General features: G+C 35.6%; 1 protein-coding gene across 2 annotated transcripts in view; it reads right to left on the reverse strand.

The window, feature by feature from the left end:
* NLGN4X (neuroligin 4 X-linked) overlaps nt 1-27206 on the reverse strand; it is a 127938-nt gene that overhangs the window by 59633 nt on the left and 41099 nt on the right. The window contains exons 2-3 of one of the 2 annotated variants that reach the window (XM_065633969.1): nt 19817-19876; nt 16053-16205 (exon numbers count right to left, since the gene is read on the reverse strand). In XM_065633969.1, coding sequence (XP_065490041.1) covers nt 16053-16205; nt 19817-19876 — 213 coding nt within the window. The remainder of the gene's footprint in view (nt 1-16052; nt 16206-19816; nt 19877-27206) is intronic. The other variant, XM_065633979.1, reaches the window with a different exon arrangement.

Consider the following 27206-nt stretch of genomic DNA (forward strand, 5'->3'; position numbering starts at 1 on the left):
ATGAAGATAAGACCATCTCTGAAAGAAAAAAATGGTGAGCCTGGCATCATAGAGACCATGTACATCTACACAAGATGCAGTCATGATCTCTGAGCAGGTAGATGGCAAGCTGGAAGCCATATTGTACCTTCACTATGAGGTGCAAGAGCCGCACCATTCAGAAGTCCCTGGATCTGACGGTACAAATCTGACTGATGATGCTCTGATAGCTCTTAGTCTCATACACAACACAACGGAAGTCCTTTTTTCTTTGTACTTTAATAATTTCTGTGTCTTTAACAGTTGGGAGCTGCAGTCACAGAAAGAACAGTTGTTGTGTTGAATAAACCCGCCATCAGAAAGATGGTTCCTTCCTCAGAGACTTCATGATGTAAATTGGATAATCACACTCACAGATCCCGGTTATGGTTTTATGGAGAAAAGCAATTATCCTCCCATCACTCTACTACTGCTAACGAACAGGTTTGCCCCGCTTATCAACCTGTAATCCAGGTTACAAGAAAAGAGAAATCTTTTGCTTATTTGAGAAGTCATCAAATGAAGCAATGTAATTCATCCCAAGAGCAAGGGAAAAGCAGATATGAAATTAGGACATTATGAGTCATAGCTTGTTCTCTCTTCTATTTTGGGAACATAACATCTGTAAGCTACCATGTATTCAAGGATATTCAGAACTGAATTCCTTGTATTTTTATCAAGGACTAATCCAAGTCCCTGAGGAAAAACAATTGAGGGTCTATGGCAGAATATGTGTTTGATTTTTTCTATTTCTCACAGTAAAATAAAAATAAGTAGAGAGTGCGGGGGTTTTTGGTTGTTTGGTTGGTTTGGGTTTTTCTTTCTTCTCTGTCCAAGAAACAGTAATTCTGGTGGTATTTCTTTGGTAAAAGGAAAATCATACAGAAGATTAGAAATTTCATCATCAAATCTCATAAAAGTTTACAGTAACTACACCATCTATAACAAAGGCATAAAGCTTTAGTGATTATATTTCTCCCTAAAAGATTCTCAACAGAACAAAAGTTTCACTGATTATTTGTTTCCAGGACAAACACATTCCCATTGCAATCATATGGGCATGAAATTTTGTCATGATTAATTAGTCTCAATTTGGTACTGGTTGTGGTCTTGACAATCTTCTGTGTAAATCAATGTATTATTTGGTACCTTTCTACTGGTTCGAAATACATTTTGATAGAAACTCAGTTATGGATGAGATTACAACAGAGACATGAGGGAGTTAGGCAGCTACTTGCTATTCAAATGTAAAAATATTTTCACAGAGCACAAACATTTACAATCAGACAATATTTGTTAGACATGGAACATGAATGAAATATGAAAAATCATACTTATGATATTGTCTCAAAAACAGTCACACACTTGAATAAATGCTAAACATTGGTTTAACATTTCTAGCAGAAGTGAAAACACAGAACTATGCAGCATACTTAGAGAAATTCATTTTGATTTTCTTTAGATGTCTAAGATCTGATTTTATGCAAATTAACATTATATCAGTGAAGAAACCTATGTTCCTTCTGGTTTTATTCTCTTCTCATAAATTCTGCTAAAGTATAAGCATTTATTATACCCTTTCCCAGATGCCAAAGAGGGTACTTAGTTTTAGGCAAAATACAGAATACAATCCACAGATGGTGTGGGACATGGAGAAAAAAATAAAAATGGAAAATTTTGAAACCATTTTTTTCCTGTTATAAGCTTTCCCACTTTTCCAACAGTAATTTTGTTATGTCTTGCATTGCTATACATTCTCTTAATCGAAATAAACTCTAAACGAAGCAGTGCTATTGCAAGAGACCTGGCAGTTATGAATGCCAAAAGAACACATTATTTTGATTCCCTAAATGGAAGTCATAATTTTCAATTAGAAAGCAGAAATGAAAAGATGAAAATTGATGGCCTGTCTCAGCTGCTAACCTTTACCTGCACATATCTATTGAAGAACGCACTTAACATCCATCACCAGGAAAAGCTTTATTCATTCAGTATTCTCAGAAACCTTACACAGGCTTTTGGAGTTATTAAAGAAAAAAATTCATTGTCTGTTCTGAAATGGAAGCCCCAAGATCACACAGGGAGTATATTTTTAGCTCTATATACTGTTTAATCATATAGCAGCTAGTACAACAGAGCTAAGACTTGGTACAGGCTGTCGTAAAGCAGTAAACGTACTATGATCCTTCATTGGCAGTCAGTCTGTGACTGCAAGGAATGACATGGAGGTCTGAAATAATTAAGGAAAAAATGCATTTGTTTTGTGCTATCCTTCCAAGAGTACATCTAATTTTTTGGTGCAATCACACAACTTTAACTCTACAAACCATTGCACAGTGCTCCCCTACATCCTCACGAGCAGCATATTGATGTTACCAGCTACATCACACACACTTCTGCCATTCTGCTTTTGTTATCAGGCTCATTTCCAAGGGATGGTTAGACAGAGTTACACTTCATATTTTTTTCTTCTAATTTTTGCATAAAATATTGCAACTTCCTGCAATTATGGAGGATTTAATACAAAATTAAAGATTTAACATGTATTTCTTTTAGCTGGTGAGAATCTTTGTAGTAGCATGCATCAATGCTTTTGAGGGAACTATACAAAACTCTGTTAAAAAAAGACTATCATATTGGTGGCTTCTTATAAAATAAGAAGTCAAGAGCTTTTATCACTGTTCACAAGATATAAGCAAGTGAAAATACCAAGAAAACCTAAGCAGTACCTGATTTCTATAAAAGCCTTATGAAGAAACTTGACAGCTGCCAGTAAGCCTTTACAAAATGTAGCTGGAAATGTGATTTCATGCAAGTTGCTATGAGCAACTTGTCGCTTCCAAATACAAGCTCAGCTCTACACGCCTCATGATACGCACTCCAACCTGTGCTGTGTTGTGGCTTCCAACCTCTTTTAGAGTTCCCAAAACTGCAAACTTTAATTAGATTAACTCCTGCGAAAAGGAATATTAGCTGCATAGGGATGAAAAAGAACAGTGTGGTCAGTAAATTCTAAGCCCTTGCCAGAAATTATCCTGCACAACTGCCGACTGGCCATTATGAGCTTAGATAGGTGAAAAAGAAAAAAAAACCAACTGGATAATTTATTTGATCAGTAATTTCTTCAAGATTAATTTTTGAGAGAAACTGCAGAGCAGGCCAGCACATCCTTGGAAGCATGCGCAACTAATAACTTTCATTTTCTTTCCTTAGAATTTATACTGAAATTCTGTAGTTGTGAGAAGAACAACTGTAGCTCCAGGTTTAAATAGATTTGCCAATAACAAAGATCAAATGTAAGCTTTTATAGAAAGAGTTGTGGGGTTTTTTTCCTGAATCAGTACATACTATATCACTTGTTGAAAGAAATTTGAACTCCACTTGAACTTTAAAATCGCCTTTTTTTTCTTCTTTTTTTTTTTGGCCGACTATCATTTTACAGTGGCAGTTGCTTAATTTCAGGTTATTTCAGTAGAGCTTGTTACACTTCTTTTATCACCAATAAAGAAAAGACAGTAAAGCAATACTTCCAGGTTCATTCCAGGTTACCACTGTCATTGAGTTAATTTCTGAAATTTGTAATAATACTATAAAATCCACAAGTTAAATGCAAAAAATGAACAATAGATGCCAGACTATACTTCAAGCTTTTAATTCACTCAGCCCGCTTTATATGTATATGTGAGGATGGAATTTGACCCCGACTTTCTTCACTTAGTACTAGTGAATCAAAATTACACTTAAATACAGTTCCAGTCTGATTAAAAAAAAAAAATACTAATATGGTCAAGACTTGCTACTTTTAAAGTACAAATTTTCACTATTGCCTGTTTGCATATTCTGAAATACTGATTCCAGGGTTTTTTCTTCAAATCTTTTTAAGTGGTATATTACTAGTATGAATGACTACTACCTAGATAAAGATAGAACCACTCCATTTCAAGGAATTAGGAATTCATAGCAAAATACAGATGAATCATCTAAAAGCATATAAAAAAATAAATGACACTTCAGGAAATTCTTACTTGTCATTGTTATTACAGAGAAAAAAAAAGGAAATACTGAATTAATAACTAAATTAATATAGACTGTGAAAAAATTGTCCTATTTTCGTAGTCACATTTCAATTCATAATACTGTTTTAAATTAATCTAGATAGAGTCGCACTTACATTGATGTTGCCAGAAATGTTCAAGTGATGATCGTGGTGGTTCCACATGTATGCAATACTAGAAAATGTAAACTAAGTAGACTAGAACCTCATAGCATGTTAACATTTAGTGCCAGTAGGTCACTGATTAATATAAATATTTTAGAGTATCAATAATGATGTTAGGAATTCAAAATATCAAAGGAAAAAATAGGCAATACAGATTCAACATTTCTTTATGTAAGATTCAGAAAAAGTGTCCCTTTACATTTTACAAAAACAAGTCTTTTGTATAAACTGATTAACTATGGAATATCCTTAAAATTTATATGGATTATACCTTAATACTAAAATAATTCATGAAAACAGAATCTTGACCATCAGTCAACATGACAAAATTTCACTGATATATATCTATTTTATCCTGTTCAGAAATCTCATCAATAAGCTTTCAATTACATAAAAATATACCTCACAAAAATGTGCCTAAATGTTTGTTAGTTTCAAAGTAATTACAGAGATTTGAAAAATTTATATTTACTGTACAAGCATATTTAATATTTTCACTGTAGTTTACTCGCACAGGCAACTTCATAGAATGTTTTAAATAGAGCTTTGTAGTTGGTAAGACTCTACATGACTTTATCTCATTTTGAAAACTTAAAACATGCTTTTATCAATACATGCAACATTTTGTGCATTTCATTCTTCCTTTGAAAGTAGCTAATGCGTGAGATTGGGCTGTTTTTTTAAAGTCTCAACATTTGATTGTGTTTCCTTCACATATTTACTATAAAGATATAGAAGTCCTCACTGTTGTCCATCCTAATTTCGGGTACTCTATCCATATTTGTACATCAATACAAAAATTGGTCTCAAAAAGAAGCAGAATACTTAAACATTCCTCATAATTTCCGAAGATGTTTTTCAGGTCAGGTCACTCTTCTTGCACTTCCCAAATACCAGGATAAGTACATAATTTCAAAAAACAAACCTCTAATTCTTTAACATACAGTAGGGACAAACTTCTTAAAATAATATATTATAACATAAATCTTCGTTAATAGGAAATGTTCTTAAAGAAAGTACGTATGCTCAGAATGATGAACAAGCATCAGATTGCTCAGTGAATTATGAAAACTCAGTGAATTATCTAAAAATCATATCTTTTTCACTTCTCTTACACTGTCTTGTAGCTTTTTGTTCTGTTCAATTATATAGGCTATGATAAAAACTATTTTCTGAGAGCATGCTTTACTAGCTTAGTCAGCTGGGTCAATCCATCAATCCAGGAGGAAACTGATTTTGTTGCATTCAGGTAAGAGGAAGTCTCTATCAAAAGGTTCTTGCTAAATTCTAGTTTTTGGAATGTCCATACTTGGCCCTGACTACAGAAGTTATCTAAGGTTGTTAGGAGTTCAGATGCTATAGAAGTAAGCCATATGAGAGCAGAACAAACTGTTAAGGGCGTTTGTGATTGTAAGACACAGTCACAGTGGTATTGTGTACTCTATGAAAGGAACATGTCTAATGTTTAAAATGCTAAGAATGTACACATAGCTTCTGATGACACTGTAACTTATATACTTGTTGCTTCTCATATTTGAAACAGAAGTTGTGGTGATATGACAGTTCAAAAACAATGGGATACGGATGGACTTTATCAGTTGCACTTGCACAAATACAGTTTCTGTGACTTAACATATCTAAATTAAGTGAAAAAGATAAGATTTACAAAAAAATCATTAACAAAGATCATAAACCTCATGTCTACAAAAATGTGTTGATAGCAATGGAAATAATACTTATGTATCTTTGCTGGCAATTCAGGAGTTCCACTGAAGCAGAAGCTTAGAGAGGTAGGCAAGGCAATGTACTGAAGTTCGTATTTGCTCCAGCAATGCGAACAGTCACTATGAGCTAAATTGAGCTTAAATAAACCTTCTTTCTTGGGTGAGCATGAAACTGTGATTCACTTAGAGCACTCTAGCTTCTGGGTCATTCCCATGTTACTAATCTACCTCTGGCCTTTTCTACCAGGAGATCATCTGTACTAGTGGAATCACACGCACTGGAGACGCAAAGGGAACAGATATCTCCAAGTCTGAATTTAAAATAGTCATTCTATACAACAATTACACCAGTGAAGATAAAATTTGATGCACTATTGCACACTGCCAATATGAAAGAATCTGTCTCATGAATTCATATACTACTTACTTGCTTTGATTACTGCAGGATAGGAGAGGAGAGAACACAGCTCAGTTGGAAGGGATCTAAAGTGGTCAGTCAAATCCTAAGCAGTTCAATTCACTGGATACACTGTTTCACTGCATTGATGTTTTAACTTCCAAACCAAGCACTCAGTGAAGTAAACTAAGGTTCTCAATAACTTGCAGAAGTACTGAGCCTCCTTGTAAACTCAACTCTGATTTATATTACACTGCCTAATATGATAGCTTATAGAGAGCTGTAATTGCATGTGGATATAATTTCTAATAAAACGAAGTCCTACCTTTTCAGATAGAGTACTTAAAATGGATGCTTATTGACAAAAAGGGAGATAGATAGGAGATAGACTACCCTTATCTGCGTGATTTGGAATTCTAAGAGGAAGAAAATGTTAAATTGCAAGTGGTCTTGGAAACATTAAGTCAATTTTGAACTCTGAGTGCATCTCATTTACTGTAGTAGATGTTTCATTTAATTCTGGCTTCCAAAATACCTGATTTATATTTCTAGAATTCATTGGGTTTTGCCTTTAATGCCTCACAGAAGAATATCAAGTTCAGATTTGAATATAAAAACTTTTTTAAGAATTGGTTAAGATTTTTTTTTCTTCAAATTGTGTAACACCATGACTGCATTTAATCACATTAAAAAATTGTGCTTTTGGCTTTTGTATTTTTTTTGTGTTGTGTTTTTTTGTTTTGTTTTGGGGTTTGTTTGTTTGTTTGTTTGTTTTGTGGTGTTGATTTTGGCTTGGTTTGGTTTAGTTTGGTGTTTTTGCAGGGGGTGAATTTTCAGATTTAATTTTTACTGTTAAACAAGCTAAAGAGGGATTCAGCATATTGAAGTCTCACCAATTCAGGTCATGTCACTGAAAAAAAATCATAATCATAAATTCCTCTTCTGTTTTTTTTCCTGCCAGTATAAACTTGAAAAAGGCACTAAAATAGTGTTTATAGATGTTAGTTCTTAAAGCATATCCACGAAGACTAAGAATGTAGATAATGAAGAGGAATTGAGTAGTATCTAGATGGAGTAAGTCAGGTTGTTCATACCATCCTATTTTCTATAATAATAGAACATTCTTTGAATTAGGATATCTATTTTGCCTACTCCCGCACTCAGCTAAATTTCCATTATTTCAGTTAAATAATTCACTAACTAGTTTGGGAATTTTGAACATTCAACTCAACTGTTGAATAATTCAAACTTATCATCCTACACAGTGACAAAGCATGGGGTGGAGGTGGGAGACAGCGGGATTTAGTACTTCTGTGTGTTACAGCATTGAATTTATGAAGATACAGGAGCACTGCCTTGCACTGGGACAAGTTAGCAATTTCCTCCAGCTCCGGCAGTGTCTTCAGTCATCACTGTGGTGAGATATGGGTAAGTATCTAAACTGCTGAGCTGGGCAGAGGCAGGATCCTCCCAAGCCCTAAAGTGCACAAGAAATTAAACACAGCACCGCAGCACTCCACATTGAATAGGGCCCACTACAATATGTAAAAGGAAAAGCTAATTCTTTCTATTTTATTGTCTCAAAAAGATCCTGTCCAGGTAATATACTTTGATAAATGTAAACTTATACTCAAAGACAAAATACGGCCTTCTAAACAACATCAACAACCCCTATTATTGCTGCATGTACACTTGAGAGTCTAGCAATCTTAGGAAAAATATTTCCAGAAGTATTTTTATTCGAAGGATAGAAAGGGAAAAATAGATAAATATTGTTTAGTGCACAATCTAAAGGCTTATATTTTAGCTAAATGCAAGACAAAAAGATAGAGATGAAGACGTTTGATTTTATCATTCAGATAAACTCTTTTATGGCCCTGAAGGTCATCATGTTACATCTGCCATAAGTAAAGCCTTTTTTCTGTCCAGGATGCCTGCTTTCTGGTTAACTTGAATCTAGAAGTTTCAGTATCTCCATTATAGCCAACAGGCAGCTAGACTTCCTTCTATAAAAGATGGAGAAACCTTGTCTTTATAGCAACTGTTAAAACCTGGTTTTAAAATTCAAAGGGTACAGTGTTGTGTGTTAAAACCAGGTCTTTTCAAATCATAAGACTTTTACTAAGTTATAGGATGATCACAAATTCCATTAAATGTAATTAAATTTATATTATATCAGAAGGTAGTAAAAGAAACCCATTTAGTCTGTATTCTATTACCTTGACAAATATTCCATGGCTGTATAGATGTTTCTTGGCATTAAACTCAGTGAAGGATAGTCAGGTAAATTAAGTGGTCCCTAAAAATTTTCATTTTCCCTCATCTATGAAGATGTATTTCCAAAATCCAGGCCTTCTTAAACATATGTAATAATTGTTGTCAGTTTGTTCCCAGGATCTCAAAAAGGGATTTGTTCCTGCAGTTTAAACCTCAGGGAGCTGATGCTAACAGCAGCAGCAGTTGCCTCCTGCTGAGAGCAGTGCAAGGCTTGCAAGGTCCCCGGGGGGTGTCTAAGGGAGTTTCTGGGCCCCCAGCACTCTCAGGCTGCTGGTGGTGGAGATACCAGCCAGCAGGAGATAGATCTTATGAGAAGGATGGGCAAGAGTGGGATGGTTCCGACTGTCCCTGTGACCAGTTCAAACCACGGGAAGCCGCATATAATCAGCCCCTGGGGAACACGAGCCACAGGGAGCACTGCTAACAGGCTGCACAAACAGGGACAGAGTCATTTGGGAACGGTGTCACCAGTCTGTGTGGCAGTTCATGTGGCCGGGCACACACGAAGAGCTTCCAACTCTCCCAGTGATCAGGCTGCTGCCTGCCTGGCTCACCCACAGGCTTAGGCTGCAGCCCCAGCTAGCTGATGGCTGTGCAAGCCTACCCAGGAGCATGATGTCTCCAGGGAATTAGAGGAACATTGTCTGTCAAAACAATTACAATTTTTTAAGTGAGCTGTTTTTTCTGAGAACTATAAGGAGACTGTGACCTGCTGAAAGGGGTGTCAACCCACCACATCTGCAAGACTGTGGCTGAGACCTGAATGGAAGCACTACAGCCTACCTGTGCTGACATCCCCACCCAAACAGACCTCCCAAGGACTGAAAGAGTTGTCAACACCTGAGGCTTCATGGAGTTCCAGTATCTGGAAATCCCCCTAGCAGCTGAAAGCAGTGGTACATGTCAGACAACTAGCTATTACCAAGGAACTCAACAGGCAACACAGTATCCAGGAACGTGAGCAGAAGATGGATACATGGTATTTTTTGCACTGTCCAAGCCTGAGCAACAGCCCTGCCTTGAGGCTGTGCAAGGGGAAGATAAGCCTGAATCCAACCTCGAGCTGTCTGACACAAGTAACTCAGACCTGAAGAAGACTGCACCCTTGTCTTCGCTGAGAATGGAAGAAGAATATTTCCCAACCCCTTAAGTGCTCCTTCATAATATACATGATGTTTTGTGGTTGTAGAATGAAGAGTATGTGAGTAACAGACAGGATCCAGGAAAAGCCACCCATGTAAATTCAACCCAACCACCCACCTGCATTAGAACCACTGCCACCAGCAAAGCACGTAAGGTATTAGGAACTCAAGATTTGCTACTGAGAGCCAAAACATCCATTTGCCATCCAGATAATATTTCTATATATGTTTGCTGCCTACCAGGAGCTTGCATTAGTGACACCTCTGAAAGGCTTCCAAGCCTGATGAACCCTGCAGAGTACTATGTATTTCTACTGTTCCATGAAGGGTCTATTGATATTGCAACAAGGCAACTTAGCCTATATACCCCTCAGAGCAATATTAAAAAGACCAGGAGGACAGGTGGTGTTCCCTTCTGTCCTCCCAGTCACAGGAATGGCCATCTTCAGGAAAGGAGAGGCAAACTGAACAGGTATTTGCCTGGCAGTTTAGCTGGTGCCATACTCAAAGTTTTGGCTTCTATGATCATGGATCCACCTTTGAGAAGCCAGGTCTCTTGGGAGCTGATGGGATTCATGTGAGCAAGTGAGGCAAGACCCTCTTCACAAACAAGCTGACCAGACTTACAAGGAAAGCTTTAAACTAGATTTAACAGGGGAAAGGGATGGAGTTTGGGGTAACAGAGAATAGCCAGAGTCTGCTAATATGTTAAGAACTAACAGGGAAAGACCTATGAAATGCCCCAGAGGAATTAGGGCATTTTCCTCTAAAAAGGTGACACAGTCGATAGCCCAACTGAAATGTCTTTATACCAATGCATGCAGCATGGTAACAAAAGGAGCTGGAAGCTACTGTGCAGCTAGAAAGCTATGATCTACTTGCCGTCACTGAAACGTGGTGGGATGAATCACACAACTGAAGTACTGCAATCTATGGCTATAAACTGGTGGGGTAGAGAGGTTACCCTCTATATAAAAAAATTGATGGACTATATAAAGCTGTCTTTGAAAAACAGTGATGAACTTGGTGAGAGCTTATGGGCGAAAATTAGAGGCCAAACCAACAAAGGAAGCCTTGTGGTTGGTGTTTAAGACAAGCTGCCTAACCAAAGGGAGGATGTCAATGGAGTGTTCTTCAGCTGCAGGAAGCATCATGTTCCCAGGCTCTGATCCTGCTGGGGAGCTTCAATCACCCTGACATCTGCTGGGAGAGCAGCACAGCAAGCTGTAAGCAGTTCAGGAGACTTGTGAGGTTCATCAAGGATAATTTCTTAATCCAAGTGACAGACAGCCCAACCAGAGCAGAAGCATCACTGGAGTTGTTGCTTATCAACACAGATAAACTAAATAAAAGAGGTCAAGACGGGTGCCAGCCTGGGCTGCAGTGCCCATACCCTGGTAGAATTCATAATTTTGAGGGATATGGGCCAAGTGAAGAGTAGGGTCAGGACCCTGAATTTTAGGAGAGCAAACTTTCAGTTATTTAAGGAATTAGTAGATGAGACTTCCTGAGAAACTGCCCTCAAGGATAAAGGAGCAGAACAGAGCTGACAGCCTGTTAAGCTTCATTTGTTTCAGAGCACAACAGCTCTCAATTCCCATGTATAAGAAATTGAGCAAAGAAGCTAGGAGACCAGTTTGTCTCAGTAGGGATCTCCTGGTCAAACTAAAGTGTAAGAAGAAAAGGCACAGGCAATGGAACCAGGGACATGTATCCTGGGAAGAGCATAGGGATGCTACCTGGGGGTATAGGCATGGGATAAGGAAAGCTAACACATAGTTGGAGCTGAATTTGGCAAGGAATGGGAAGAAAGATAAGATGAGCTTCTACAGGTACGTTGCTAAGAAAAGGAAGATGTACCCCCCCCCCCCCCGCCCCCGCTAAATAAAACTGGAGAACTAATGAAAACTGGCATGGAGAAGGCTGAGGATCTCAATGTTTTTTTCCCCTTGGTTTTCACTGGTAATCACTCTTCACACATCTGTCAAGTCCCTGAACACCAAGGCAGAGACTGAAGGAATGAAGTCCCTCCCATTGTAAGAGAAGATCAGGTTTGAGACAACATGAGGAACCTGAACATACACAAATCTATGGGACCCAACAAGATGCATGACAAGGTCCTGAAGGAATTGGCAGATGTAGTCACTAAGCCACTTTCCATCATATATGAAAAGTCATGTCAGTCAAAGGAAGTCTCCAGTGACTGAAGAAAAGGGAATATCACACTCATTTTTAAAAAGAGTAATAAGAAGGACTCTGGGAACTACTGACCAGCCAGCCTCACCTCCATGTGCAGTAATATCATGGAACAGATCCTCCTGGAAGGCATGTCAAAACATACGGAAGACAGGAAGGGGATTAGGGACAGCCAACATGGCTTCACCAAGGGCAAATCATGCCTGACTAATCTAGTAGCCTTCTGCAATGAAGTGGCTGTATCAATGGACAAGGGAAGAGCAACTGATGACATCTACCTGGAATTCTGTAAGGCCCTTGGTATGTCATGCCCCACAACATTTTTGCTGCTAAATTAGGGAGACAGGGTTTTGATGGATGGACTGTTAGACAGATAAGGAACTGGCTAGATGGCCACATCCTGAAGAGTTACAGTCAATGGCTCAATGTCCGAGTACAAACCTGTAACAAGTGGTGTCCCTCAAGTGTCATTAGCATCATGCTTCATATTTGAGGAGAATCGGAATCTTCCGGTCACTCTCTCTCGCTTCATTGTTTTCTTTGCTCTTTTTGTCAGAGCTGGAGGAGTTCTGTTTGGGATGTTTAATTCAGCCTTTTTGCCATCCTGCCATTTTGCAGAGGCCTCTGGCCCTTTCTGCCTTATTTCACTTTTCTCTCTTTGAGTCAGAGTAATCTCCAGTATCAATATAGACTGAGGGATGAAAGGAATGATAGCAGCCCTACAGACAAGGAATGGGAAATAGTGCTAGATGAAAGAGTTGGATATGAACCGGCAGTGTGTACTTGCAGCCCAGAAAGTCAGTCACACACTGGGCTGCATCAAAAGAAGCATGTCCAGCAAGTTGAGAGAGATAATTCTCCCCTTCTACTCCACCCTCATGAGACCCCACCTGAACTACTGCATCCAGTTCTGGGGCCCTCAGTATAAGAAAGACAGGGACTTGTTTGGGGAGGTCCAGAGGATGGCCACAAAAATGATCAGAATGCTGGAAAACCTTTATTATGAAGAAAGGCTGAATAGGGGTTGTTCAGCCTGGAGAAGAGAAAGCTCCTGGGAGACCTTATTGAGGCCTTCCAATATACAAAGGGGGCATATAAAAGAGATGGAGAGAGACTTTTTGCCAAGGCCTGCAGTGACAAGACAAGGGGAGGCGGTTTTAAACTGAAAGATTTAGGTTGGATAGAACGAAGACATTGTTTATGATGAGAGTGGTGAGACACTGGAACAGGTTGCCCAGAGTAGTTGTGGATGCCCCATCATTGGAAGTGTCCAAGGTAAGGTTGGATGAAGCTTTGAGCAACCTGATCTAGTGAAAGATGTCCCTGCCCATGGCAGGTGAGTTGGATCGGATTATCTTGGGAAGTACCTTCAAACCCAAACCATTCTATGATTCTATGATTTGTCTGTCTATTATCAACCAGTGATTATCGATATAGTCCTAATATATTTCCCATCTGCTGCAGTTAATGACACAATATAGACCGAAAGGAAAATAAAAGAACTAACATTTATGGTTAGTAAAATAACGTCCAGTATTCAGGTCCATTCAAGTGATAATTTTCAAGAGGAAGGAAAAAAAAAATGTATAAAGGGTCTTCAGTAACTCATTATTGAGATCAATTCAATGCATATTCCTCCATCACAGGATGTGATAATAGTGATAGAAATACACAATTCTGTTATTAAAATCAGGTTTATGTTTCATCTTTTGTACAAACTTACAAATCAAAGGCAACTGAAACAGATCAGATTTACAGAAATAAGTATATCTTTCAAAAAGAAGATAATTCAGACTAGAAAAAATGGCTATGAATATTGACAATTTTAAATTTATGTCATAATGATTATGTCACTTTTTAAACTTTCATGAATAATCACGTTTGTTTTCCATATGCTTGTTTACCTGAAGAAATTTGTGTTCTCTCTTTCATTTTTTTACTTATTAAGCAAGTCAAAAATAAGTGAAATTCTCCTAATATCTTCCAGTGTCTAAGCAGAACTTAATGCATTCTCAAGGATCACTTTTATTATTTTATATGTTTCACCCAGGAAGAAAAAACCAGAAATATCCTCATAAAGAAGAATTCCTCTGATATTTTCAGTGCTAAATGCACATTCTGAATATCTTCTGGTTTTCTAATTCAAACACAAACTTTCTATAACAAATAATAAATTCCATTGTGTCTCAAAAGTTACATTTGCCACTGTTGAGAAGTATTTAATGCCAAGTATAACACTGTATTTTTCCTAATCCACTTTAAATTGTCAGTTATTACTTTTCAGTTTTTATATGGATGCCTCTGTATTGTGCCTTGTTTCCTAAATGCCACAATATAAAAGTATAGCATTCTGGTTTTTTTGTTTGTTTTCAATGTAAATACATTAAATAGTTCATCAGTGCAAATATTGCATTTTTTCCTTTAGATTAATGCAAGGCAGCTGGACAATGCAACATTTTAAACTACTTATAATCATCTGTATCTTTCAACAATCTTCATTTTAAGAAACCAAGAAAAAACCCTTTAAGAGATCCATTATATAATCCTTTTTACAGATAAATAACTATTACCAAGTTCCTGGGTATAGACTTTATTTGAAAACAACAACAATCTTTCTCTCTTTTATTTTAAGAGTCTTTTTACTTTCCTTTTTTTTGAGGGGGGGGCAATTGTTTCTAAGTACCAAGACTGCATGCAAAATACACTGAAATTTATTTTTATATTTTGTCTTTATGTTTGAATCTGACTCTAATATAGAAAGAATGTGGGGTTTTTGTATTTAAACAAGAGTCAAAATCCCTAACAAGAAAAAGATTCTCAGTACTCTGATGAGCAAGAGCATTGTTGAAACACATTAACCACATTTATAGATAACTCAGCAAAATAAGTTTCCTGCGTTCCAAAATAGTATATGCCAAGAATACAGGTCAGGTTTTCTATCAAGAAAAACAAGATCTAAAATCTTCGTAAAAGCCACTCTAAATAAAACAAACAAACAAACAAACAAACCCCAAACAAACAAAAATAACCACACCAAAAATTACTGTACTTTACCTTGTGTACCTAAAATGCTGGAAATATGATCATTCTAGCAGTCTATATACTATTCTATGCAGATTGTATACTTTTTCATTAGGATACAAAATATTTCCAATGCCTGCTATTATAAGCAAATTTTAAACTTAATTTTCTATGGAAAAGTAGAACTGCAATAAATAAACCTTCATTTGGAGAAAAACCTGGTATGTGCAAACATCCAGAAATTAGAATCACAGAAAAGACAGAAAAGATTTTTAGTCTGTTGTCATGGATCTAAGGTTATTTTGTTATTAAATCTAATGCTGTCAGAAGGATATTTATAATGTCAAGAAAATGCAGCTCTTGTTCTGCTTGGAAGACAGAAGAATAAATTTCTCTCAATAATATAATTCATGATTATGGACTTCACTTATATTTCGGAAGATAATTTTACATAGCTCTTTGAAACCCCTTGACTTCATATTACCCACATCATCAATTCCATCAGTGTATATAGCCTGTTTTGTCTGTATTACCTCTACACCTTCTGCCTTAAAAAAACAATTTGCACACAAAAATAATAAAACCAGATAAAGAGTAACATTTTCCCTCTTGCTGCCATTACCGACCATTTTGAAACTGAAGAGTCCTCGTTTTCGATTGTTGGTTTTGTTGTTGTTTTTCTTTTTTTTTTTTAAAACATTGAATCAAGAAGATTTTAATAAGAAAAAGATACAAGTTCTTAAAACTTGTTGAATCACTGAGTCAGAAGGAAATACAGTATAATGACAAATATAACACAAACCAACACTAACATCATTATAAATATCCAGTCATTTTTGTCTAAAGGAAGGCAGCTGTCAAAAATAAGGTGACATGTAGCCTAGCCCAATTTCTATAAAATATTGAACAGAATTCAAAATGAATATAATAAAAACTATCCACTAGCAACTATAGTCTGTTTTAAAAAACAAACTGGCTCAAGGATCTGTGATTGATCAGTAGATAAATTAATCAATAAAATATTTCTATGCAGTTGATGATGAAGAATAGTCACTTACCTAAAACCCCCAGCCTGTAATTGAGAGTGATGACAATGACATTTCCATAACTTGCAAGAATGCTGCCATCAATCATATTGCCAGTACCCTCCATGTAAGATCCACCGTGGATGTAGACCATAACTGGTTTCTTGCTGTTCTGATCATGAATGTCTGAAAAGATTCAAGTAAGGAAAACATAATAAAGTAATAAAAAATCAAGAAATACAGCATTACCAATTCATACCAGTGCTACAAAAATTCTTAATTGTTTCCTATGTTTTCAATATCATCACCACTACTTTAGTCAGCTGGCTTACACAGTTCAGGATCATCCTACAAGCCTAATTTTTATAATTTATATATCTCTCTTGGTTACTTCAAATGTTATTTCATCTGAAATGTTCTCAGAACACTTGCAATGCCTTCACTATTACAAGGAATTTAATTTGAATAAAAACATCTAAAAGCCTAAGGAGAAAAATCAAATTATGCACTAATCTAATTTTTTTTTTAGGATATTCTGATTCAAGTATATGCCAATTTAGAAATATCTGTACATTTAATGATAAAATTAAAATAATGATCCATACTTTCCCATTCTTCACTGAGACACAATTATTTAAATTATATTTCCAATAGTTCAGTAAGTCATAATATCACAAAAATTTTTCTGATGGAAATAAATATAGAAAACTGTTCCTTCTTTCAAATAGCCTAGAATTTAACAGAGAGAATTTATGTGAATTCATGGCACAGATTTTTTTGTATTTAAAGCAAATGATGTCTTTTGTGTTGTACTTTTCCTTGTCATGGTAGCTAATCCTTAAAGAACAGCCTTGAATTAATGTTCCTTAATGCTATGGCTGGTCTTTTGTATATGCAGAAAAGCTCTTGAGTAGTTTCAAACAGGTAAACAGCTGGGTCTTTATTTTTATGAGAAAGTTAAATGAAATGGAGAGCAATATTTTCATACTTCAGAATGAGTTGTAAAGATGCACTAATCAATGATTTGGAGTATATTTAGGACTGGATTAATATCTCTTCCTCTAATAACAAAAAGTTAGGCTCCTGACCTCAGGAATGGTTCAGACTACCTAAATTAGGAACTTATGTTCTTTACAGAAATAGGGAGAACAGGGGCTGAGCTTGTTTAAAAAGCAGAAGGTTAATTCATTGAGCTGTGGTTAGATGTATACACCTTTTATAAATAATTCGGTGTATCTGCATGTGGAATAGCAGCACTTTTCCATCACATAGTACAACATACAAGGTAAAGCAGAGTGTCTGGCTATACAGTCAGGTAAATAATAATAATAATAATAATAATAATAATAATAATAATAATAATAATAATAATAATAATAATAATAGTCTGTGTTATCTTTTGGGTAGGGTAGGCATATATTGGACAGTGGAAAAGGGAAGCGGAGGAGGAAAAAGCTGAGCTAAATACCTAGAGGTATGGGACCTGGGTTCAAAATCCTTCCAAAATTCTTCCCTCTCCTCAGATTTCTTAGGAAAAACTCTAACATACCAAAATGTGATTAGCAATGAGGCACCATATATATATAATATTTTGTATATTTGCAACTAATTTGAGCATATTTAAAGGTAAGTTATGCCTAGTCATATTCCTATGGCCCACTTTACCTATGTGCATACACTATAATAAATATCAAAAATTGTCAGCTGATTGCAAGGAACAGGTGTTCGGGCTCCCATATACATGTGTCTAGTTGTCAGAGTTTAAGGCTTCTCATAGAATCTCCTTTCTTTACATGAAAGGATGCATACTTTGCATATTATATTTTATGTGTCGTACCTGAGCAGCAGAACAAAACATTTTGTGATAAGATCTTTTTAAACATTGAGGCTGTAAAAGTAATATAGACCTTAAACAGATCGTATGAAGCAATAAGGTACATTCTAGTGCATGTATTTTTTTTTTATTCTCAGCATTTTCAGCAAAGTACATGAAAGCATTTCTTCTGTGAAGGCTCAGCTAAGCCCTCAAAAAATGAAAGCAACAATTATTTAACACAAGTTTTTGTGTTGCTGAATTACCTTTCCCTTCTTTCTCTGAAGTCTCATGGCATGATTTGTTGTACTTAATCTTTCTTTATTACATAGTTCTACCTCGGCTTTGAATCTTTCACTCCTGAAGTCAATGGGAGATTTCCTCTTCCCCTTCAATGGGAACATGATTAGCTTCAACATGAAGGAAATGGGCTCCATGCTTTATGTGCTTAGATCTAAAGTGGATCCTCTTGTTAATCATGAAACTCTAATGTTTTTTTAAGAAGTCTGAATAATAATGTATTCATAATCAAATATCTAAAGTTTTTAAAGAAATTTCAGTTTTGCTTGTTACTTATCTTTTGCTTTTAAATTAACTACAGAAATTGGTATAGCAAACGATGATACCATAATTTTTAAAAACCTGTTGCACAGAAATAAGGTGATATTCAGAAAATAACAGTAATTTTAGAGTATTCTGCACAGCACTTTTGTGCTATAAGAATAGTGTAATTCGGCAATGAAGGCGGTACAGTAGATGGCAATCAAAGACCAGAGATTTTTATTATGGTATTTTATGTATGGATAGAGTAGCTACAACTGAGCTGAACTCCCAGCAAAAGGGGAGGTAGTGTCCTCAATGCAGTATGCATGATACTAAGGGGAACAGAGAGGACAAATGTTTCGAAATTATTTCAACTGACGTTAGATATAAAGCAAAACCAAAAAAACCCCAGGAAAAACTATATGGAATCACAATTCAGATTGGTCAAGCATGAGAGGATTAAGAAACACATTGCTACAACATCAAAACAATAATCTACCCAAGGCTGTTATCATCTCAATTAGTTTGAATTTACCTATTTGGTAAATACATAAAATAAAATAAAATGTCACTGTAACTTTAATGAAAAGGAAGGGTGAGAATAGAGGAAGGTTTAATGACTTTTTTTCTATTTCAGTGCATCTTAAATAGCTTTGTTGTGCCAAGGCAAGAATAAAGTATTTCCTTGTACAACTTTTTTGGGATACTTCAGTGTGAACTTTAACATTTCCTTTCAGGGAATTCAATCCAACTCTGAAAGAAGTCAATGAAAAAGATTGTCATTGATTTCAGTGGGAATGTGGTCAGAGTCAGAATGAATGTATCTCAGAGGCTAGCTGATTACAGGAAGAAACAATAAAGCAACATCAACAGCTTCCTTCATTTTTGTATCCTGAAATAAACCATGTCCTGTGAGAAAAAAAATATATAAGTAAATAAAAATAGCAAAGAAAAAGCAAAACTCAACTGCACAAATGTACGGCATGTGCACTGGGGAAACAGTGGAAGTGAGAGGAAGGATATATGTGTGTTCTTTCATGAATTTCAAACAGGTGAATTTACAAAATGTGTAGGAGGGAAAAGAGTGCATGCATGTTTTTAGATTCAATTTTCTCAACCTAAGAAAGAATTGGGAGGGAAATGTATATGGTTTCAAATAATATTTATGTTACTCACTTCACACATATTTAGGAATCAACTTTACACCTATGTCACAGGGGAATTGCAGTCATCCATATGCTAATTTGATTTTAAAAAGAAAAACAATGGAAATAATTTCTAAAGAAAATAAAGAAGCACATTGAAGTATGCTTCTTCAAATAAGGGACTAAAAATCATGTTGAAATAACACCAATAACAACAACAATAATAATAATTATAATAAAAATTTAAAAGTTTATGTTCATGCATCAGGGTTGAGCTTTGAAAAAACAAAAAATACCTTCATCTTCACCACGATCATTACTGGTTATATCATCTGCGCTTTTCTTTGTGTTGGCTCCTGGGATCATAGTGAGGAGGAGAATAAAGGGAAAAAAGAGAATTCAAAAACAGCAGGTTCTCAAAAATAATAAAAAAAAAACTAGTACCAAAAAAAAGAAAAATGTAACAAAAATGTCAAAAACTGTTACATTTGAAATAGAAAAACAAAAAGGATGCAAATTGCACATAAACATAAAATGTCAAGAACAAATTGAAAAGATTTGAAAAAAATGTATCATATTCTGTGACAATGCAGTTACTTCAGTTAAAAGTGATTTCATCAAAAACAAAATTAATGTGCTATTAAAAAGAATAATATAAAACAAAAAAGTATATTAAAAATTATCAAATTATGGTTTCTACATAAGAAATGCAATTTATTTAATTTTGTTCTGTAATTTTGAAGAAATAATGCCTTCAGTCACCATCTTCAATAACGTTTTATTCATCCTCATTAAGATTTATTAAGAATTATCCACAAGCTGAATCTTAGATGAAATCAATGCAAATAAAATTATCATTGAGTCTTAAAACAACTTGGATGGACCAAGACAAACCACATAGGCCTCCTTAGAATTTATTCTTGCTCCCCATATGAACAAAAATATATTTAAAACAACAGATTGTAAACAAAGGTGAAACAGAGTTGAGTCAATCCCAGACATGGAATTTGTCCAAAAGTAGCCTTGGTTCATATTATACCACATTTCATGCTCTTTAGAAAAACCTAGAAATTAAATGAAAACAGTTACTTACCATGATAAAGAACTTGCACTGATCTATTAAAGATTTAATAAATAACATATTTTTATTTCTATTCAATATGCTTTCTCAAGATACTTTTGAGGTGTATACATACACACGCAGTGACATACACACACATCCATACATGCCATAGTATGTGTTTATTGGAGCAAGAGTAAATTAACATAGTTTCCCACTCCCACCCCTCCTTGGGCAATACTTCTGCTTTTGACTAAAAAGCTATCTTTGCACCCAACGTTTCATTGTACTGTGCTTACTGCTGTAGTAGGTAGCCCATTGTAACAGGTTACTTGATAAGGAGTGAAACTTAATTTCTAATTTAGTTCAGAGATGAAATATGCCTACTAAACAAATAAAATGGTCTAAGTCATCACTCTAACCTTTTTTTTTCCCCGAATATTCTTTATTTGGATGTGTGTTTCAAAAGAGCAGTATACTTTATTAACTTCTTTATGTATGATTTTGTGTATGAAGTCTGTCTATGTCACAGAGATATCATATTTAACTAAAATAATTTTGCTACTTTTTATTCTGTTATTTAAACTGTCCCTATATCCCTCAAAATTCAAGGTTTTGTGTAAATCTAAGTCCATGATTATAAGTAAGCAAGACAGAATGTTCTCAATTTTTGTTAATATATACAGTTTTGGGTTCTGTGCATGGGTTTGCTTGAATCTTCTTGACAGAAACGGAATACAGATTTTTCTACATAAATCTTCCGGAAACACTGCTGTTGTGTACGTAGTGACGGTGATTAGTGAGTCAAACTGTGAAAAGCAGTGACTGAGACTCCACACTAATCCTTATCTTCAATGCAGTTATACTTCAGTTATTGTGTGTGTATTATGCAAGTGCATTCCATTATATGTACTCAGTACATAATTAACTAGGTAAAATACAATTGTCAAGGAAATATAGATGTTCTCTACCAGATTCTTTGAGAAATGTCAGATACAGGCTCTAATCTCAGTCACCATCCAAGTTTTGCCTTTTTTTTTAATACTTTCCAAATTAATTCTAGCCCAATGAATGTTGAATGCTTTCCTAAGAGCTACCCAAATAAAATCAATTTCGTATGTAGATAAATCTAGTACCCAACGCATAAAGTGCCCTTAAACTGTTTTTGATCCATGTAAAAAAATAATGAGAAATACTTATTCATAGAGAATAAATCCACCTATATACAAGTTTGAAAGCGACTGTTTGAAAGTAACAGAAGAAATTTTTATCTCATTTCCCCCAGTGAGGTAGCCTCCAGATAGTTTGATTAAAAAATATGTGATCATCATATGCCAAATATAAAATCAACTACCACATATCATTCCTATGAATTAAAAAATAACAAAATCGACATGACCCTATATATATAGTGCCTGTAGAAAAAAATCTGTATGTGAAGTTATTTAGACTGTAATCCATATTTAAAGTACTTCGAGTGAAAGAAGCAGATGTGTCCCAACATGTTTTAGTTTAGCTACTATCCCCCCAAAAATCAATATACCAGTAACACGTTGCAAGGATTTTCTGTCTAATGTACTTCCTGAAGTGACTCTGGTTCAGTGTATTTCAGAAAGAACAACACAAATGTAATGAGAATTTAAAATGTCAACACACCATTCCACTAAATGTGATGAGACACAAATATCACATAACACAGGTGACATAAGGTTATCTGCAATATTTAAAACTTTCTTAATTTGTGTTTTTCATTCTTCACAGTTTGAAGAAATCCTGGAGTAACCAATTTTCAGAACAACTTAATATAATTCTAAAATGTATTTAATTTCAATGTGAGTGGGAATGATGTTTCTCCAACCTGTTGTGGAACAATCTTTCATTTGTCTGTTGGTAACTGAAATATATTTTTATAAATAAGTTTTTTGGGTTTGAGAGGTTTTTAAATGAATTTTGAGATCTGATAAAATGGATTACATCAATGAGTTCTCAAACTCGTTTTCTGTGTTCCTGCCACATTGGATTGCTTTCGTACTGTGCATACTAGTCATAGAATCATAGAATAGAATCATGGAATCATTTAGGTTGGAAAAGACAATTAAGGTCATTGATTCGAACCTAACACTGCCAAGTCCATCACTAAACCATATCCCTAAGCACCACATCCACACATCTTTTAAATGCCTCCAGGGATGGTGACTCAACCACTTCTCTGGGCAGCCTGTTCCAATGCCTGACAACCCTTTCCATGAAGAATTTTTTCCTAATATCCAATATAAACCTCCCCTGGCACAACTTGAGGCTGTTTCCTCTTGTCCTATCACTTACTACTTGGGAGAAGAGACCAACATCCTCCATGCTACAACCTCCTTTCAGGTAGTTGTAGAGAGTGATAAAGTCTCCCCTCAGCCTCCTTTTCTCCAGGCTAAACAGCCCCACTTCCCTCAGTCTCATCAGACTTGTGGTCCAGACACTTCGCCAGCTTTGTTGCCCTTCTCAGAACTCTCTCCAGCACCTCAATGTCTTTCTTGTAGTGAGAGGCCCAAAACTGAACACAGGATTCGAGGTGTGACCTCACTAGTTCTGAGTACAGGGGGAGGATTACTTCTCTAGTCCTGCTGGCCATGATTTCTGATACAAGCCGTGTAAGTAATATTGATGGTACAGAATTGTTTGGGGAGAACAGAATTGTTATTGTTGGAATTATTTCAGTACTGCCAAAACCACATAAGAGACTCAGAAGCATTTTTCAGAAAAATTATACTGATCTTTTGAAAATATAATCTTCTAGAAACATATTATCTCATGCAGAGAGGAAAAAATGGAATTTTCCAATCACATTGTCTCTTTATTGTTAAAAATATTCTTCGTTTTTTCCTGAAACTTCTACAAGAATATGGTATTCCCTGTCATAAGAAGAAAAAAAAAATACTCTAATCCCTCTAAGATTGGTTTGAAGTTGCACCTCAAGTTATTATTCTAGAAGACAGAATAGGAATGTGACTAAAACCTCCTATGGCTCATGAGAACTCTCTGTCTGCACCAGCTGCCTGTCCCACATACCAACACTTCCCTCCACTTTGAGGCTTCTTTTAGGGGTGTTCAGGGTTGGAGCATTTTTCTTCTCCATATACATGAAAATCACAGGAACACCAATTTTAGCCTTGGACTCCCGTACACCAAGAGAACATTATCTCTGTGTTATAGGATTGGGCCTTCTGCAGGCTAAGAAATGTTTTCTCATCCATCCATAGATGGATCTATAGATGGTAAATCTTGACAGCAATCCTGGAACCAAAAGTCGAACAGAGAGCAGTGCAGATAGCAGTGGTGATCTAGTGCAATAAAGACTGAATTCCAGAAGTATCTCTGTTGACCAACCTAAGGTTTGACTGGAGTTGTTGGTTTGCAAGCTTTGTGTTTCACCTTTCATGCTGATGAAAAGTACCAAAGAAAAATATTTCAAAAGGTTTATAGGATGAGAAATTATTTTACTAATTTTCAAGGCCAGGAACTATTGAATTACATATATTAAATATGCTGTAGATATTGTAGGTCTACTGAAGATTATATTTGCATAAAAGTTCATGTTTTAGAAAGTTCTAAGAGGCCTTACTGTTAATGACAACTAGAAAAACATGTGCTTTCATAACATTTTTATTAAATGCCAGGTGACCTCTTTTCATTTGTCCTACAATTCCATTCATTACTGAGGGGAAAAGGCATAGTGTAATTGCTTGCCATAAGATGTGATAGTACAAATGCAGAATAATTTAGGCATATATAAGCCAGTTCTAAACTAGTGCCAGTCAACATATTCATCATAAAGCAGAGTTTCATGTGGGCTACTTTTTTTCCTCCCTAAGAAGCTTTATGTGAAGTTGTAAACTATAATTCAGTAAGAACCCCTCTTTAAAAGTTCTCCAGCCCAAAACACTGATGCATCTGCTAATTAACTTTTAAAAATACTTGTTTAAATTCCCCTTGTATTCCCAGATTCATTCTCAATGTCATGCATTCATCTATCACAAATGAAGAAGTCACTCCACTGTAAGCCCACCTTCTGGCTCGCATTTGCTTCAATAATGAATAAAAATCTCATTCAGAAACAGATTGCAAGTCTTCCCAGATGTATTTGCAATTTATGCTATATCTTCCTCCAATTAGATAATATGTATCATATATACATAATGTAGTCAGGTCCCATGCATGCAGTTTACCAGTGCCTGCAGTTTAGATATCCATTCTGAAGCCTCTAATAGCAGCAAAAAATTCTTAACTAGTGCTTAAGCTGATGCCATTTCTTTGCATTTTATATTTAATTGCTCCATCTGTCACACAGTATACCTTTTGACCCCATTTAATTTTGGGAAAGCGCTCAGTTTTCAGAAATCACACAGCACATTATTAGTTGTGTGACCTCCCAGTTTCCCATAGAGCATGCTCAGCCTTCTGGAAACTTCCAGCCCAAACCAGATTAATACAGGATGTAATAGTCATTCTCTCAGTGATATGTCTTATTTATACAGCCATTTCAACAGATCTCTAAAGCCCTCGGTTTCCCATCCCATGAGAACTATTACAATTTTACAATCAGCTCAAGTCAACAGTTCATTACAGTCTCAAGGGATCAATAGGAAAACAGAACTGCACCTTTCTTTCTGCATTTCTCCCAAGACTGGTGGGTTATAACTTTACTTTGAGTCTCACTTAGTGCCCAAGCCTGAAGTCATTTCATGTCCAAAAAGAGGCATCAGGCAGTGGGGGAGTTTGGCTGTCATAACACTGTCCTTGACTAACGGCTATGGCCAAGGCTCTCCAGCTACCTTTATAGCTGTACAAAGAAGTTCTTATCTGGCAGCCAAAGAAGAGGCATGTAGGCATTTCGAATAAAAGTGGAGGAAAAATACTATTGGGAATTATGGCATTTCAAAGTGTCTTAGAAGCCGATGGCAGATCACCTACATCAGGAGACATCTTAAAGAAAGGCAACACATCTATCTACATGTATTTTTAAAAGCTTGTTGATTTTAATTGAAGAAATAGGTGCATATTATCTAGATTTGAACAACCATTATTTTTTAAATTATTTACTGAATACTGGCAACGTGTGTGTAATTGTGTGGGTGTATATGTGTGCAAATATGTACATATATTTACACATGAAAATGCTCTATGTGGTTAATAATCTTCCAGAAAGAACACAGGTTTGTTCTCTAGCACTCCCTGTAATGGTGTTCAAATGAAATTACAATCTGTCAACAGTATGCAGAACTCCAACAAGCAGCCACACTCAATAATTTCAAAGCAGTCCTTAGCCATAAATTAGATGCCTTCTATCCTTTTCCTAAATAATATGAAGACTTAAAATGCCTACTATTCTACATAGTTTTTCATGTGGAAGCCAAAGAAATATCAGAATGTTACTTAAATTTGTCTGAATTAGATTTTTTTGGCTTTGTTTTAATGGATATATTACCACTGAATAGTAGAAGACACAAGATTACAGTGGCCATTATTCTGATACCATTAACAACAACATCAACAAAACCATTCGAGTTGCAACTGCTAGCTCTGTATAGCAGCACCATTTAAATAAAGAACATGTAACATAATTGAATTTGTGTTCTTAATGACTCCAGCTGCAATGTGCATACACACACACACACACAAAATCTCTAGAATTCCAGACGTCAGCAAACGTGTAGGTGCTGCTATGTAGCCAGGAAATACTTCAAGAAAAGGGAATTAAATGGCAATTTTGTGTCATATTTGAAATTGGATGGACTGAGAGAAAATGCAGCAAAAATCCCTACAGTTTTGTGTTCCATGCATTAGTGAGGATTAAAACAAACAAAAATGCTGTTTCACAAGCTTCTTTCAAATAGTTTTAGAAATCCATTAAAAATCTACGTAGACACTTCTATTGAAAAAGAGAAATTCTAAGGTTGAAAAAGGGTTGCATAAAAAACCAAATTCTAATATTACCTCAGCTCTTTACGTTGTCTACATTTAATTACCTGATTACATATACCTTTGTTTTCAGAAAAATTGGTTGCATCTCCCCATGCATTAACTATTTCACTTACAGAGAATGAAAGTTGGATGAAATACTTAAGATTTTACAGGTGCAATACTCTGTATACTGTTCCTCCCAAATAAAGACAGAAATAATGACTGCTTTGTGCCTTGATTTATGTGCATTCAACAAGCTGTTTCCCTGGACAACAATAAGTACATTAAATCAGTTTGTCACTCAGTTTCACATGCTTTAAATGAGGTTATATCTTCCAACGAGTTAATACAAAGCAATTGTCACACAAAGTGATTGTGTTGTCCCATATAGTTCCACAGAAAGATGCAAGTACTTTTTGAAAGCAGGAATGTTGTGGAAATAATTATTTACTACTTTTTAATAATATTAGTTCTATGATTGATATGGGAATTCTTTTTCTGACAGGTTTATTCCACACCAGTATGTTGATATGGATTCATCTCATTGAAGAAAATATAATACTCACACAGATGCCAGGGTAGGGGAAATCTTCAGCCTAACTGTGGAGATGATATGTCATCCTGATCACTGGTTGGGACCAAAAAGAGCTTACAAAAAATAGTGATAACTTTTA

The sequence above is a fragment of the Caloenas nicobarica genome, chromosome 1 (genome assembly GCF_036013445.1).
Source record: "Caloenas nicobarica isolate bCalNic1 chromosome 1, bCalNic1.hap1, whole genome shotgun sequence".
In the NCBI taxonomy this organism is placed as follows: domain Eukaryota; kingdom Metazoa; phylum Chordata; class Aves; order Columbiformes; family Columbidae; genus Caloenas; species Caloenas nicobarica.